At 38.5% G+C, this 17547-nt stretch overlaps 1 protein-coding gene across 1 annotated transcript in view; it reads right to left on the minus strand.

Moving 5' to 3' along the window:
- Positions 1-6235: 6235 nt before the first annotated feature.
- The window catches only part of LOC129009922 (pregnancy zone protein-like), a 31769-nt gene continuing 20457 nt past the window's right edge, over positions 6236-17547 (minus strand). The window contains 14 exon segments of the mRNA XM_063646901.1: positions 6236-6581; positions 6681-6818; positions 7496-7537; positions 8379-8481; positions 9783-9873; positions 10227-10357; positions 10534-10752; positions 11633-11856; positions 12297-12474; positions 12763-12837; positions 13233-13389; positions 14038-14125; positions 14416-14592; positions 15130-15213. Of these exon segments, the coding sequence (XP_063502971.1) occupies positions 6766-6818; positions 7496-7537; positions 8379-8481; positions 9783-9873; positions 10227-10357; positions 10534-10752; positions 11633-11856; positions 12297-12474; positions 12763-12837; positions 13233-13389; positions 14038-14125; positions 14416-14592; positions 15130-15213 (1622 nt within the window). The 3' untranslated portion in view covers positions 6236-6581; positions 6681-6765.

The following is a 17547-nucleotide window of genomic DNA, read 5'->3' on the forward strand; positions in this document are numbered from 1 at the left end:
TTTGAATTAATTTTTGTATAAGGTGTAAGGAAAGGATCCAGTTTCAGCTTTGTACATATGGCTAGCCAGTTTTCCCAGCACCATTTATTAAATAGGGAATCCTTTCCCCATTTCTTGTTTTTGTCAGGTTTGTCAAAGATCAGATGGTGGTAGATGTGTGGTATTTCTGAGGGCTCTGTTCTGTTCCATTGGTCTATACCTCTGTTTTGGTACCAGTACCATGCTGTTTTGGTTACTGTAGCCTTGTAGTATAGTTTGAAGTCAGGTAGCGTGATGCCTCCAGCTTTGTTCTTTTGGCTTAGGATTGACTTGGCAATGCGGGCTCTTTTTTGGTTCCATATGAACTTTAAAGTAGTTTTTTCCAAATCTGTGAAGAAAGTCATTGGTAGCTTGATGGGGATGGCATTGAATCTATAAATCACCTTGGGCAGTATGGCCATTTTCACGATATTGATTCTTCCTATCCATGAGCATGGCATGTTCTTCCATTTGTTTGTTTCCTCTTTTATTTCGTTGAGCAGTGGTTTGTAGTTCTCCTTGAAGAGGTCCTTCACATCCCTTGTAAGTTGGATTCCTAAGTATTTTATTCTCTTTGTAGCAATTTTCAATGGGAGTTCACTCATGATTTGGCTCTCTGTTTATCTGTTATCGGTGTATAAGAATGCTTGTGATTTTTGCACATTGATTTTCTATCCTGAAATTTTGCTGTAGTTGCTTATCATCTTAAGGAGATTTTGTGCTGAGATGATGGGGTTTTCTAAATATACAATCATGTCGTCTGCAAACAGGGACAATTTGACTTCCTTTTTTCCTAATTGAATGCACTTTATTTCCTTCTCTTGCCTGATTGCCCTGGCCAGAACTTCCAACACTATGTTGAATAGGAGTGGTGAGAGAGGGCATCCCTGTCTTATGCCAGTTTTCAAAGGGAATGCTTCCAGTTTTTGTTCATTCAGTATGATACTGGCTGTGGGTTTGTCATAGATAGCTCTTATTATTTTGAGATATGTTCCATCAATACCTAGTTTATTGAGAGTTTTTAGCATGAAGCGTTGTTGAATTTTGTCTAGGGCCTTTTCTGCATCTATTGAGATAATCATGTGGTTTTTGTCATTGGTTCTGTTTATGTGATGGATTGCGTTTATTGATTTGCATATGTTGAACCAGGCTTGCATCCCAGGGATGAAGCTAACTTGATCTTGGTGGATAAGCTTTTTGATGTGCTGCTGAATTTGGTTTGCCAGTATTTTATTGAGGATTTTTGCATACAATGTTCCTCTGGGATATTGGTCTAAAATTCTCTTTTTTTGTTGTATCTCTGCCAGGCTTTGGTATCAGGATGATGCTGGCCTCATAAAATGAGTTACGGAGGATTCCTTCTTTTTCTATTGATGGGAATACTTTCAGAAAGAATGGTACGTTCTCCTCTTTGTACCTCTGGCAGAATTCAGCTGTGAATCTATCTGGTCCTGTACTGTTTTTGGTTGGTAGGCTATTAATTATTGCCTCAGTTTCAGAGACTGTTATTGGTCTATTCAGAGATTCAACTTCTTCCTGGTTTAGTCTTTGGAGGGTGTGTGTGTCCAGGAATTTATCCATTTCTTCTAGATTTTCTAGTTTATTTGCATAGAGGTGTTTATAGTATTATCTGATGGTAATTTGTATTTCTGTGGGATCGGTGGTGATATCCACTTTATCATTTTTTATTTCGTCTCTTTGGTTTTTCTCTCTTTTCTTCTTTATTAGTCTTGCTAGCAGTCTATCAATTTTGTTGATCTTTCCAAAAAACCAGCTCCTGGATTCATTGATTTTTTGAAGGGTTTGTTGTGTCTTTATCTCTTTCAGTTTTGCTCTGATCTTCGTTATTTGTTGCCTTCTGCTAGCTTTTGAATTTGTTTGCTCTTGCTTTTGTAGTTCTTTTAATTGTGATGTTAGGGTGTCAATTTTAGATCTTTCCTGCTTTCTCTTGTGGGCATATAGTGCTATAAATTTCCCTCTACACACTGCTTTAAATGTGCCCCAGAGATTCTGGTATGTTGTGTCTTTGGTCTCGTTGGTTTCAAAGAACATCTTTATTTCTGTCTTCATTTTGTTATTTTCCCAGTAGTCATTCAGGAGCAGGTTGTTCAGTTTCCATGTAGTTGAGCGGTTTTGAGTGAGTTTCTTAATCATGAGATCTAATTTGATTGCACTGTGGTCTGAGAGATAGTTTGTTATGATTTCTGTTCTTTTACATTTGCTGAGGAGTGCTTTATTTCCAACTATGTGGTCAATTTTGGAATAAGTGTGATGTGATGCTGAGAAGGATGTATATTCTGTTGATTTGAGGTGGGAGTTCTGTAGATGTCTATTAGGTCTGCTTGGTGCAGAGCTGAGTTCAAATTCTTGATATCCTTGTTAACCTTCTGTCTTGTTGATCTGTCTAATATTGACAGTGGGGTGTTAAAGTTCCCATTATTATTGTGTGAGAGTCTAAGTCTCTTTTTAGGTCTCTCAGGACTTGCTTTATGAATCTGGGTGCTCCTGTATTGGGTGCATATATATTTAGGGTAGTTAGCTCTTCTTGTTGAATTGATCCCTTTACCATTATGTAATGGCCTTCTTTGTCTCTTTTGATCTTTGTTGGTTTAAAGTCTGTTTTATCCGAGACTAGGATTGCAACCCCTGCCTTTTTTTGTTTTCCATTTGCTTGGTAGATCTACCTCCATGCCTTTATTTTGAGCCTATGTGTGTCTGTGCACGTGAGATGGGTCTCCTGAATACAGCACACTGATGGGTCTTGAGTCTTTATCCAATTTGCCAGTCTGTGTCTTTTAATTGGGGCATTTACCCCATTTATATTTAAGGTTAATATTGTTATGTGTGAATTTGATCCTGTCATTATGATGTTAGCTGTTTTTTTTTTTTGTCCGTTGGTTGATGCAGTTTCTTCCTAGCATCGATGGACTTTACAATTTGGCATGTTTTTGCAGTGGCTGGTACTGGTTGTTCCTTTCCATGTTTAGTGCTTCTTTCAGGAGCTCTTGTAAGGCAGGCCTGGTGGTGACAAAATCTCTCAGCATTTGCTTGTCTGTAAAGCATTTTATTTCTCCTTCACTTTTGAAGCTTAGTTTGGCTGGTTATGAAATTGTGGGTTGAAAATTCTTTTCTTTAAGAATGTTGAATATTGGTCCCCACTGTCTTCTGGCTTTTAGGGTTTCTGCTGAGAGATTCACTGTTAGTCTGATGGGCTTCCCTTTGTGGGTAATTCAACCTTTTTCTCTGGCTGACCTTAGCATTTTTGCCTTCATTTTAACTTTGGTGAATCTGACAATTATGTGTCTTGGCGTTGCTCTTCTTGAGGAGTATCTTTGTGGTGTTCTCTGTATTTCCTGTATTTGAATGTTGGCCTGCCTTGCTAGATTGGGTAAGTTCTCCTGGATAATATCCTGAGTGTTTTCCAACTTGGTTCCATTCTCCCCATCACCTTCAGGTATACCAATCAAACGTAGATTTGGTCTTTTCACATAGTCCCATATTTCTTGGAGGCTTTATTCATTTCTTTTTACTCTTTCTTCTCTAAACGTCTCTTCTCGCTTCATTTCATTCATTTGATCTTCAGTCACTGATACCCTTTCTTCCACTTGATCGAATCTGCTACTGAAGCTTGTGCATGCATCACGTAGTTCTCGTGCCATGGTTTTCAGCTCCATCAGGTCATTTAACATCTTCTCTACACTGTTTACTCTAGTTAGCCATTTATCTAATCTTTTTTCAAGGTTCTTAGCTCCCTTGCAATGGGCTCAAACATCCTCCTTTAGCTTGGAGAAGTTTGTTACTACTAACTTTCTGAAGCCCACTTCTGTCAACTCATCAAAGTCACTCTCCATCCAGTTTTGTTCTGTTGCTGGAGAGGAGCTGCGATCATTTGGAGGAGAAGGGGAGCTCTGGTTTTTGGAATTTTCAGCTTTTCTCCTCTGGTTTCTCCCCATCTTTGTGGTTTTATCTACCTTTGGTCTTTGATGATGGTGACCTACAGATGGAGTTTTTGTGTGGATGTCCTTTTTGTTGATGTTGATGCTATTCCTTTCTGTTTGTTAGTTTTCCTTCTAACAGTCAGGTTCCTGAGCTGCAGGTCTATTGGAGTTTGTTGGAGGTCCACTCCAGACCCTGTTTGCCTGGGTATCATCAGCAGAGGCTGCAGAACAGCAAATATTGCTGCCTGATCCTTCCTCTGGAAGCTTCGTCTCAGAGGGGCACCTGGCTGTTTGAGGTGTCAGTCGGCCCTTACTGGGAGGGTCTCCAAGTCAGGCTACTCGGGAGTCAGGGACCCACTTGAAGGGGCAGTGTGTCCATTCTCAGAGCTCAAACACCATGCTGGGAGAACCACTGCTCTCTTCAGAGCTGTCAGACAGGGATGTTTAAGTCTGCAGAAATTTCTGCTGCCCTTTGTTCAGCTATGCCCTGCCCCCAGAGGTGGAGTCTACAGAGGCAGGCAGGCCTCCTTGAGCTGAGGTGGGCTCCACCCAGTTTGAGCTTCCTGGTCGCGACTGCTTTGTTTACCTACTCAAGCCTCAGCAATGACAGATGCCCCTCCCCCAGCCAGGCTTGCTGCCTCACCATTCAATCTCAGACTAGCAGTGAGCAAGGCTCTGTGGGTGTGGGACCCACTGAGCCAGGCATGGGATATAATCTCCTGGTATGCTGTTTGCTAAGACCTTTGGAAAAGTGCAGTATTTAGGTGGCAGTGTCCCGATTTTCCCGGTACAGTCTGTCACAGCTTCCTTTGGCTAGGAAAGGGAAATCCCTGACCTGTTGTGCTTCCTGGGTGAGGCGATGCCCTGCCCTGCTTCAGCTCACTCTCCGTGGGCTGCACCCACTGTCCAACCAGTCCCAGTGAGATGAACCAGGTACCTCAGTTGGAAATGCAGAAATCACCCATCTTCTGATGACTATCCATAATGCAAATAGCAACTATTATCTTGCTTAAAATCGTTCAATGACATCCATCAACAAATGAGAAATACTGTTCTAGTTTTTCACTATCTTGTGAAAATTGTTTGCCTCCATGTATATGTTGTTTTATTTTTCAACTTATCCTACTACATATGTCTATGAAGCTAATCTTTAACTTTGTACTTCAGTCCAAATTTAGAAATTTAGTCAGAATTAGAATTTGCTTCATGTGAATTGAATAAATATAAAATGAGTCTGAATAGGGAAGATTAAATGCAAAAAATTGACACTTGTGCTTAAAACCTTTTCTATATTCATAACCTTAAAACCTTTTATATATTTATATATTCAATGCAATTCCAAACAATACCTAGTTGACTATGGGGATAATGAACTTAAAAGATTCTAGAGTTTTGACTTGAACAAATAATGATCTTAGTAATTGTATTAGTCCATTCTTGCATTGCTATAAAGAAATACCTGAGATTGGGTGATTTACAAAGAAAAGAGGTTTAATTGGCTCACAGTTCCACAGGCTGTACAAGAAGCATGATGCTGGCCTCTGCTAGGCTTCTGGGGAGGCCTCCAGAAACTTACAATCATGGCAGAAGGCTAACAGGGAGCAAGGCTTCTAACGTGGTGGGAGCATGAGCAAGGTGTGGGGGAGGTGCTACACACTGTTAGATGACCAGAACTTGCTAGAACTCTATCATGAGAACACTACCAAGGGGATGGTGCTAAACCATTAATGAGGGATTCACCCCCATGATCTAATCACCCCCCACCAGACCCCGCTTCCAATTCTGGGGATTACAATTCAACATGAGATTTGGTGAGGACACAAATCAGTGATGCAAAGAAAAAGTGAAAACAGATAAATGAAAAGACATCAGCCATAGTAGTTATTAAAACATTTTATTAAGCTACAGCAATTCAAATATTGTAATCCTTATGAAAGAATAGACCAGGTACTCAATGGACTAGAATAGACAATTCAGAAACAAGCCTTAGTATACATGATAATTTGTGATAAAGGAGGCATGTTTTATTAGCAGGGAAAGAGTGAATTGGTCAATCAATATTAATAGGACTATTAGAAAGCTACATGAAAAAAAGTTAATTTGGATACTTTCTTGCTCACCACCCAATAAACAAGAAAATAATTTGAGATGGAATTAAATGTAAAAATCTGAAGCAGGACTTTTTCTTCCACACATGCAGGATTTCCTCACCACAAAAACTCTAATGCTACTCACTTACAGTCACACCCATCCCACTCCCCTACTCTCTGTAACCCCTAGTAACCACGAATTTTGTCATTTAAGGAATGTTGTATAAAAGAAATCATACAGATTGTGACCTTTTGAGACTGGCTTTTTTCCCACACAGCCTAATGCTTTTGAGATCCACTTAAGTCGTTGTGTATGTCAATCGTTTGTTCCTCTTCGTTGTCCAGCAGAACTATGTTGTATGGTTGCCAAACCATTCATCTACTGATGAACTTTTTGTTGTTTCCAATGTTTGGAAAAACTGTTTTCTTTTTCCTTTTTGTGGTTCAATTGACATTTTTAAAAATTTTGCTTTAGTTCATCTATAGTGTTTTCGAGTGTACCTCTTTGTATAGCTTTTCTGTGATTTAACAAATGCTAGGGAGAATAGATTCATATTCAGAAAAGGGAACATGATATTGATAAAGAACAAAAGAAAAGATAGAGTTATAAATGCCATAAATTTATTCAACTTACAATTTTTTTGAATTTCCAATGATCTTCCCTTCTTTCTCTCACTGTCCTCTCTATTGATGAGTCTGTTCTTCATTTCTGGAGAAGTTCACCCGATGAGGTCCGTAAGTTGCTGTTTGCAAGCACTTCTTTGTTCAGATTCTAAGTAGTAAAAGAAAAGGGAGAAATATTAGGGAAATTCTGTGACCTGCTTAAGAATAATTCTTTATATTTCAGTTATAAATATTTGAACTTAGTAACTTTTAATTATTTTTAATGATAGGGATGTTCTCCACGTTTTCATATTTTAAAATGGAGAAGCAAAATTTCATTGCAAATTGTATGTCAAAGATGAACCCTGTCAATCAGCCTAAAGGAAGGTCTTATAGACTACACCTTTCATGCTGTGCTATATGGATAATTACAGTGACAAGATTTTTGACTTTAGTATACACTTAGAAATATTCTAGAAAGGCGATAGGTGATGAATATATCATCACTGGGTATAGAATGGAAACTACATATTAGATAATTTAGTTTTTACATATGGCAAATTCTTGGATTCATCTTCAAACAAGTCACCCCAGACACCAGTAATTGTATTTAACTTGCATTTTTTTTCTGATAAATTTTATAACACATTTGATATAGTTCAATTTATATATGGTGCATCAGGGGTTTTTAGGATATGGAAAGGGTACAGTCATCTCAAGAAGCAGCCTTATGCAGAGAACTGAGATGCTTATTTATTTTGAAGTTGGGATTAGACTTTACTGTTTAACTGAGATGCTTATTTATTTTCTTTCAATTGGCATGAGATTGAATCATTTATACTTTACCAGCACTGCAAGGGGCATTGTATTCTTCAAAGGTGAATTCATCTGAAACACAGAAATTATTGGAGAGAAAGAGTGAAGACATTCAGGCATAAGCACCTAAGATGTGAATTGAAAATAAACTATGTAAGCTAAGAAAGAAAGTAGACAGCATCGCTATAGAACCAATAAAAATGACTTCTCTGTTAAGCTGTTTGGGATCGGTGGGAGGAAACTAAGAGAAAATCTGGCTTGGGAACAGAATTGAGTGGCCGGGTACACAGGTGGCATGCCTAAGAATAGTTACAGTAGTTACAGGACTCCGTAGATAGTGCCTTTTCACAGCTGTGTTTTTCTCATTGGAATTGCACCTTGCTCTCTGAAACTTTCCTTAATCAAAGACGAACAGTTTTAGCACTACCATCATGCTACAATGGTGGTAATTTTCTAGCTCAAAGCCATGAGCAAATCAAAGTATTTCCTGATTATTACAAAGTTTCCCAAATTTTGTGAGACTATCCGAAGTACAAGTCAAAAACAGATCAAATTCTTCATGTCACACATCAGCACTGAGATGTGTTTTTTCCATTATTGTACTCTTCTTATCTCTTTGGAATAATTCAGCCCAGGACAAACAACTTTATAGGAAAATTTAGATAGAATGGACCCTCTTATTGCCTTATGGTCAATTTATAAGAATGACTCTAAGATTTGTTTAGTGGGGGGACATGAGAGGTTAATACACAAGAACATGATTATCCAGTGCACACAAACTCACTTTTTCCCCCAGTGAAACACTGTGGAGTTTTGCTTTAGTTAAGGCAATCCTTTACTAGGTTAGTAGTTTTTTGTTTGTTTGTTTGTTTGTTTGTTTTTCATTTCAAAGCTCAGCATGTCTGAATCTTACCTGTCTCATAATAATCATAGGCTTTTACTGTGGCTGATTTTAAATTCTTTATTTGGATGTCTTGTTCCACAAAGAAGGAAAAATGCAGGGTTTGATGGGTTAGCTGGAGAGACAGGAAAAACAATTGGAATCAAAGATTAGTTAATATCTTATGAAGAGTGGCCAGTAACTAGTTAATCAAAGATTAGTTAATCTTTGATTAACTAGTTACTGGCCACTTAATCTTTGATTAACTAGTTACTGGCCACTCTTCATAAGATATTATCAAACCCTGTAGTTATGCTATATATCTGTACCAGAACCTACGAAAAGAAAGGGGAATTCTGTGACCTGCATAACATACTCAACGACAGAAGAAGGACAAAAGAGACAATTTTATAGACAGCCAAATGTAATAAATCAAGCCTGTTGACAGTCCAGGCTTCATTTCTTTTTTCTTTTTCTTTTTCTTCTTTTTTTTGGGACTGAGTCTCGCTCTGTCGCCCAGGCTGGAGTGCAGTGGCACGATCTCGGCTCACTGCAACCTCTGCCTCCCAGGTTCAAGCGATTCTCCTGCCTCAGCCTCTCAAGTAGCTGGGATTACAGCCACCTGCCACCGCGCCCAGCTAATTTTTGTATTTTTAGTAAAGATGGGGTTTCACCATCTTGGCCAGGCTGGTCTCGAACTCCTGACCTCATGATCCACCTGCCTTAGCCTCCCAAAATGCTGGGATTACAGGTGGGAGCCACTGTGCCCTGCCGGCTTCATTTCTTTTTATAGAACCTCTAGTTGTTATTCCAGATCTAGCAGAGTCACAGAAAGTCTTATCTTTTCAAAGTGGATTAGGACATGGTTGGTGCTCATTTCAGTCCTCTGAATCTGAGGCTGTTTCTGGAGCTGTTGATCAAGAGGATAAGCCAGAAATATGGAATAAGAAAATTTCATACTTGCAGTAGTTTTCAGGTATTTATGATATAAACAGCTCCTCAGGAGCATCCAAACTACTAATTTTGATTTCTTCGAGAATAATAATGAAAATAACAATAGCAATATTTATTGAACTCTTATTCTCTATATATGCTATAAGTGTATGTGAAGATACATATATGTGATATATATATGCATGCACACACCGATATATCCTTTTCTTTTTTTATATATAGATGGAAAATAATTCAATACCATTCCACATAACTAGGTGTCTTGGGGCCTGTTGGAACATTACTTATCATGTTTCTGACTTATACCCTATACTTGACACCATATAACCGTGATACACACTATTAAAATGATAGAGACACCCTCTAGAGAAACAATTTTGAGGGAGCACACCTCTTGAAAAGTGCATCAATAAAGTCAAATTGACAATGATAAATGCCAGCATTTACCATGACTTTGCTATTTGTAAGGGATCTAGGGATTACCTTTTTAACTGATGCTCTCATAGGTATGCAGCCTGATACCATCTTCACATCAACAATGACCACGTTGGAACTGGGTCGGTCCCCAGTAGAACTATAAAATCAAAGCATAGGAATAAGGAATTCAAACAAAATTTCTTGGAATTCATTCAAGACAAACTCTCTTTACCTTCTATTTCTAACACTAAGTTACTAGGTCTACTGTATCTGTTTCTGTTATGGTTGTTTGGAAAACCCATCATTTTAAGCTCACATTCTTCAGATATTGTAATACCATATTCTCAATGTTAAGGCTTTTTCAGAAAATTTTCTTGTTAATAAACACTGCAAGAATTCCATATTCATTATGTGTGGCTTTGGATAGTGGAGTTTCTCCACATAAGAAAATCAATTTCTCCATATTCTATTAGGTTGGTGCAAAAGGTCTGGTCATGATCTAGGACTTACCCAATGTTGATGTGAATCTGGAATGTTCTGTGAGCATCCACTCCATCACAATTTGTGGGGAGAGTATTAACCTGCAGAGCAAAGGGTGTTTTCCCTTCTTTCTTGGGAAGGATGTTGTATCTCAGGCATGTCTAAAACAAATGGAAAAAGAATCCTTAATTTTTACACTCAAATTGTCTCATAGTCTGTTCCAGGTGATTCATACCTTCCCTTAGCATACACTTCTTTTTCTTATTTTGAAATTCAAATATAACTCTTGAGACTTTCTCTCCCATTTGCAGCATCTCCTAAACTCCAGCAGTCTCACCTGGAGGTACACACATCCCGACCCTGACATGGTTGTGCTGTACTCCCCTGGAACCTCTGGCAACCGGACCTCCTGCAGCACTAGGCGGTTGCCATCATCTACTTGGAAGTCTTTAGAAAAGGTATCTGAAGACTTGACGGTGACCAAAGCTGCTTTCTCACTTTTAGTAAAAGTTGCTGTTCCATATTTGGAGAGGGCTTGAAGAGCCACCACTGTGTCCTGAAAAAAAAAATGAGTAGAGAAATCACAGAAGAGGAAAGTAACAACTCACCTTGGATGTAAACCATAACAACGCTATCCTTTTTTCAGAATTATTTAGTCATAAATGCAGTTCACTAACTTTATTTCAATTCAGTTCAATCTGGTTAGTAATGATAAACTATTCTAGATACTTCGAAGGTAAATTTTTAAAAAGTTTCTTCATTCAGCTAGTTTAAATATACATATGGAGATAAGACTTAGATATTTGACACAGCCTAGGCTATTTCAATAATTTATAAATTTATGCAACAATATTTGTTATAAAAGGTCAGAGGAGAGAAGAAAATATAGGTTAGAATAGTAAGAGAAGACTGAAGAAGGTGAGAAATAAGATTATCTCTGAATAATGAGCAGGGTTTATGTAGACAGAAGAGAGGCATCGGGGGAGACCTGGGTGGGGAATGCTGTATGTGAATTCACGGAAACTGCAGTGAGCTAATTCCAGAAGAAGCAAAGGGATCTGCCTAATCAGATTGGTGCACTCATGTTTACTGGGGAGAGGAAATATTTTTGATAAAATATTAGATGATTTTAGGCTTTGAGTGAAAAAAAGATTTATTTTCTAAGGGAGGTAATCCCATGAAAACATTGCTTTGTGAAGACAAACCTATCTGCATGGTTGGGGGGCCCCTAGGGAGTTAAGAGAGGCGAGAGCATAAAAAGGACAGAGCAGTAATCCATACATAAGATAGTAAGGCTAGAACTTGTCTGCTGATGGAGGGATGGAGAAAGTGTGAATTAGAAATACTAACTATTCCATTATTCAACTCCCAGAAGATGGTTGTGTCTTCATATATGTGAATATATTTATGTTTCCTTCTAGAGTCTTCCCACAGACCTGAGTGGAGGAGAAGCTCCCTTGGGGATTTTGCTGCTTGGTAATCCACTTCACAATACGTGATGCCACAGACAGTTCCTCTGAAGATGGGGCAGGCTGGACAGTAAGATAGGTAAGGAGCACATAAGATGTCATCTCTACTTCCACAGAGGGAGCCCGGGGTTGAGAATAGAGGGTCTTAGCTTCGTGAAGTTTCCCAGGACATTGCCAGTGGATCGAATCCTCTTTGACATAGAAAACGGTAGAATTTTTAGCTTAAAGGATGATTTCAAAATCTAATCCATAAGTGATGATTATAATTACAGTTTACCTAATAAATTGACATTTCATTTTAATGAAGTGAAAGCATTAAACAAAGTGAAAGCATTAAATAGTCACTATCAAACAAATCTTTGTCAAGAAAGTAAAGTTCCAGAGAATAACATTGAGCCTTTGTGTCTACTACGTGTATGTGTGATATTAGAAGTTGGGAGTGTATAGAGTCTATACTGTGTGGATTAATAAAATGATCCATGTTATCCAGAGAATTTGGGTCTTAGATCAATGATAATTATTCTGTCATTAAATTAAGATAGCATGATAGGCGTGAGCTCAGTAGAGGTATCATCCCTTCTTTCGGTCACTGGTGGTTGTTAGAAGTAACCTTTGCAGTAGCAGCTCTTACCTTCTTTCACAGCCTCTCTGTTTAATGATTCAAGCAACTCTCTTCACTTGACTTTGTTTCCTGCTAGGGCAAAGGCATAGGCCAATAATGCTTTGGTATAGACAAGACTTCCTTGGGCCTCTGAGGTGGAGCTCCAGGCTGTGTCAAGGCAGGATAGGGCGCTGCGGACCACTGCGTGCTATGAAGAAAATGAAAGGCTATTGTAAAATAGCAGAACCAGGCAAATGAGCTATCCCCAGGCTAACTGCAGATTAAAAACCTTAATGTGCCTGTGTAACCTCACAGTTCTGACCAGAGAGGAGTTTCTTCTGCTGCTTCCAAAAGGATCTGGTCCTTTACATTCCAGTGAAATGTACCAAAATTAAATACCATAAAAATCACAATTAATTTCCCTCAGGGATTCATCATATTATAATTTTATTCTTTACGTGTGTGAAGGAGGTACAGAGGATGTGCTTGAACATACAGTGGCAGGCAGAGGCATCTCCAGCAAAGCAATGGTGATGTAGGCAGAGAGTGTCACCTCATCGTTCACCCCACCCTGTAAGGATCAGAGGCAGAGAGACTCAAACACTTCAATAGTCATGAGACAGCATCTGCTAACACTTCTTTTCCTTTTGACATCTTCACTAGACTGTTTCTTGTCTTGTGCTAGATTGTTGATTTTCTCCCCTTCCTCCTCTACCCTAAAATTCTTGAGTCTGTCCCAAATCACCTTTCCCTCACTTTTTATAGTATGTTCAGCTTTGAGGTTTTTTTGAACACTATTTTCATTCAATAAAAAACTACTAAGGTATTGCTAGATTTCAGGAGATTTAGAGTTCACCATTCTTCCTGAAATCTATGTCACTAAGACTGAAGGACTCAATTCAAACATCATTTCCTCCCACATATCACTATCTTCAGGGACCAGAACAAAAATACAGAAGGCATCACCTTAATGGCATTGTTGAGCAGTGATCCAGAGCCTTCGAAACAACCATCTGCCTTTTGTCTCTGTGAAAGCCAGGTGAGGGCATCCCTGATGTGTGAGCTCTCCACAAAGATGTACGATTGGGCTTGAACAAAGAACTTGAGCACAAATGCAGTGAGCCTGTCCAGCAAAACAGAGACACAGACATGAGGACCACCTCACTTTTATAGCTCACTTTGTGCACTGCCTCCAGTCATTGCTCTTCACAATTCAGTGGAGGAGATTACTGGGAGGAATTGATGGGGAAATAGCATATAAGAGCTAAATATACTCTAGTCCAACAAACATCTCAATATCTTTTATTATCTCTCAACTTTATTGGTTTCTCTGAGTTGATGCTTTTTAAATTTTTGGTTGTGAAATATTTGTTGGAGACTCCAAGCCTCCCCACCATGAAAACTGCATTTCCAGAACGACTTGTCCTGATTTTACTTCATCAGGGTCTCCTTCTGTCCTCTCCCTCCTCTCCTTCTTTAATGCACAGTGTGGGAGCTTCTTCCTCTGTCATTTTATAGAATGACATTTTCTGCTTTGTATTTCCATTTAGAAGATCCTTATTTCACCATTTTAAGCTGTGTTATCACAGCAGGTAAGCTTTCAGAGATGAAACGGTGAGATTACCCAACAGGAATGATACATACAGCATATGCGTTATTTAAAGACTAACAATTTTCCACAAGAAAAAACTCCAGATATTAGAGAGTAGCTGTTTCTAGAATCCTGAAATGTCATGGATCTACAGAGAGCATAGGGAAAAAATAATCTTACCAAGTGTTTCCCTGACAGCTACCATAATTGTCCCCAAAGGTGCTGTAGGAACCATCTCTGTGCTTATAATTCAATTGCCTTTGGTACCCTGAAGAGGAAGTGTTCATAGATTTATTGAAATGGCAAAGACATTGGAGGATTATTGAGCTTTTTTCTCAGTGCTGTTAGGAATCATAGGGTAACTAATATTTAGTTAAAATTTCCCCCAACCCCCAATCACAGGCTTGATGATACTATTGAATTTTCTACTTATATATTGGGACATTTTATTGAAAATCATGACAATGACTATCAAGTCTTAATGAAACAGATGTTGATTTTAGTTCACCAAAAAATATTTAAGAGATTATGGCTCTTCCTTTTGAGGTAATCTCTCACCACTGACGAGGTAGCTAGTGGCTTTGGCCTTGATCTTCTCTGTCAGCTGTCGTGTCTCATTTAGATAGTTTAGAACATAAATGTTAGGGACAAAAAGGACCATATTCTGCTCTCCACAACCATAGCGCATCTGAAGAAGGTTCTGAAAGTTTTGCACTACAGAGCCTAGTATATCTCCTTTGGAATAAAAGTTGTAAAGAAATCAGATATGGTTTGTATTTGGCTAGGAAAATAGATTATTAGCTAACTGAGAGGCCAAATGACCTATAAAGGAAAGGATAAGAAGACTAAAAAAGGTGAAAAAACAAGAAATAGAGAGGAAAACAAAAGGTAAGAAAATAAAGTAGATGGTTTAAGGATGGAGAAAGCAGGGAAGAAACTGAATGGTAGGTGATCTATCTTTTCTTGTGGGCCACATGTCTGGTAAAACTCAACCACAACCATTTTCAAATTGACTAGGAAGCATTACCACCTAGTAAATTGCTTGAAGATGAGGGCACTGAGAGGTGACCCTTTCTTTTTAGAATATATCAAGGCATAATATGTAACACAACATCTATTCAAGCCCCTTTCCAACTGTAACATAGTGTAACCCTTAGTGCTTTCTCTCAATCCAATGTCTGTTGCCAGAGACTTCATTAATCATGGACGGTGAGGCCCATGCACTAGAATTATACAGCTAGACAGCTGCTTCCCTTGGGCTGAAAGACTCACCTAAGACTGAATATGTTGCCCTTGGAGATCCTTCAACCACATTTGACGGAACATTCAGTGACACATTTTCAGGTACTCCAGTATCTAACGAAAGAAGAAAAACACACATATAAAGGAGGGGAAAGTGAGAAAAATGTTCTATTTTTGTTATGAATCATGCTTCTCTACATCATCTAGATCCAACCTTTTATTTTCCTTCGTCATTATATAACTTTTTTTTTTTTTTTTTTTTTTTTTTTTTTTGTGACAGAGTCTCCCTCTGTCACCCAGGCTGAAGACAGTGGCATGATCTCACTGCAACCTCTGCTTTCTGGGTTTGAACAATTCTTGTGCCTCAGCCACCTAAGTATCTGAGATTACAGGCATGCACCACCACGCCTGGCTAGTTTCTGTATTTTTTGTAGAGACAGAGTTGGCCAGGCTGGTCTTGAACTTCTGATCTCAAGCGATTTGCCTGTCTCCATCTCCCAAACTGCTGAGATGACAGGTGTGAGTCACCATGCCTGGCTCAGTTATTATATAATTTCTTTGATACAATCCAAGTTTCCCTTAAAGCCATGATTCATCTCTCAGTGAAGTTCATATTCATCATATACATTTGTGCTAAATTTCTATGGCTTTTCCTATAGGCATATACTTATGGTATGCTTATTTCCTTCTCTTCATGATTTATATTAATTCCTGCTACTGTTAGTGCTTTTCAAGAATTACATTCATTCCATTCATTTGTATTCAGTTACACTATGTACCAGGTTCTAAGTGCAATGATACCAAAACTTTCAAAACAAATTTCCTGGCCTCCTGGAGATTTCATTTTTAGGGGAAGAGTAAGATAAAAAAGCAAGAGTATATTTAGTATACTAGATGTTGATAAGTGCTATAGAGAAAATTAAAGCAGGGTAAGTATTTCTATGGTGAGCTAGTAAAATAAGGCAGGTCGGGAAGTGGGGAGAGGGTTCCCTATGGAAAAGCTCATTGATAAAAAGTCCTATGTGAGCAGAGACTTTAAGTAAGTCAAGGAGCCAGATTTATCCAAACCTGGGGGAAGATACTTCCAGGAAAAAGGAACAAAAAGTAAAAGGACTCCAGAGACTGAAGCATGCTGGGTGTATTCCAATAGGAAGAAAGAGGTCAGTGTGGCCGGCACGGGGTAAGCGAAGGAGAGATTAGGAAGATGTGAAGTCATGGGGTAGTAAGGGTTTCTAAGTGGCATTAAAAACTTACGCTTTAACTTTGGGGGGATATGGGAGATTCCTGAAAGGGTTAGAGAAGAGGAGGGACACGATCTGACACGTTTTAAAGGATCCCTCTCGCTGAAGGGGAACAAGAAGAGATGATCAGGAGACCAGTTAGAAAGCTATTGAGAGCCTGCAAGAGAAAGGACTAGAATAGTAGAGATGGAGAGAAGTGGGTAGATTCTGGATACAATTTGAAGGCGGAATCGACTAGATTTGTGCATGGATTGGGTAGGGAGTATAAGGGAAAGAATGTAGTAAAGAACTCCAAAGTGTTTCTCCCTAGCAAAAAGAAGAATGGATTTTTCATCATCTGAGGTGAAGGAAATTGAGGGAGGAGCAGGTTTGTGAGGACGAGCAGATACTCAGTCTTAAACTTGCTGATTTTGATATGCCTATGAGACCTACAAGCCTGTAAGTGGACAGTGGGCAGTTGAATACATGAGTCTGAGTTCAGGAAAAAGGTGTGGATCAAAGTTGTAAATTTTTGGACACAAGTACATAGTTGTTATTAAAGCCATTGACTAGATGATTTTATCAAGGGATCCTCATATAGAGAAGAGAGATCTGCAGACTGAGCATTATCGTCGAGATGATTATAGGTGGCACAGAGTTGGATTTTTAATGATAATTTAAATAAACTTAAAATAGTGTTAGCTTTTCCCCTTCTCTTTCAATACAGTGGTAATTTTTATATTGCTATATTAATGATATTAGTAAAATATTGGTTTTCTATACAAGTTAGTGACCTGGAGTTCCTCTTAAAATAACTTGTTTAAGTAAAAACATGAGTGCATTTAAACTAATGATTGAATAGTAAATCATACTAATGTCACACAGATATTTCAATATTTTGAACATGCTTTAGGAAGACATTTGAGAAACACAGATGTATCAGAAAGAATCCTGTCCTGAGGTCAACAGCCTTAGTCCTTATTATTAGGCAAGAGCTTTTAAGCTTTTAAGCAAGTCTTTTATTTCTCTATGCCCATGTCTTTATTCTGAAGATATGATAATAATAATTTATCCTAAAAAGTACTTTCTATTTATTTCCCTAAGAAAGTTGAGGCTCATTCCAAGTGATTTTCATCAGGACAATGTTTTTCATCAAATGTCCTTAGATTTGGAGGAGGGTAAGAGTTGTGTTTTTTTTTTTTTTTCTCTCTCTCTCTCAGAGAAAAGC

Source organism: Pongo pygmaeus, chromosome 10 (genome assembly GCF_028885625.2).
Source record: "Pongo pygmaeus isolate AG05252 chromosome 10, NHGRI_mPonPyg2-v2.0_pri, whole genome shotgun sequence".
In the NCBI taxonomy this organism is placed as follows: Eukaryota; Metazoa; Chordata; class Mammalia; order Primates; family Hominidae; genus Pongo; species Pongo pygmaeus.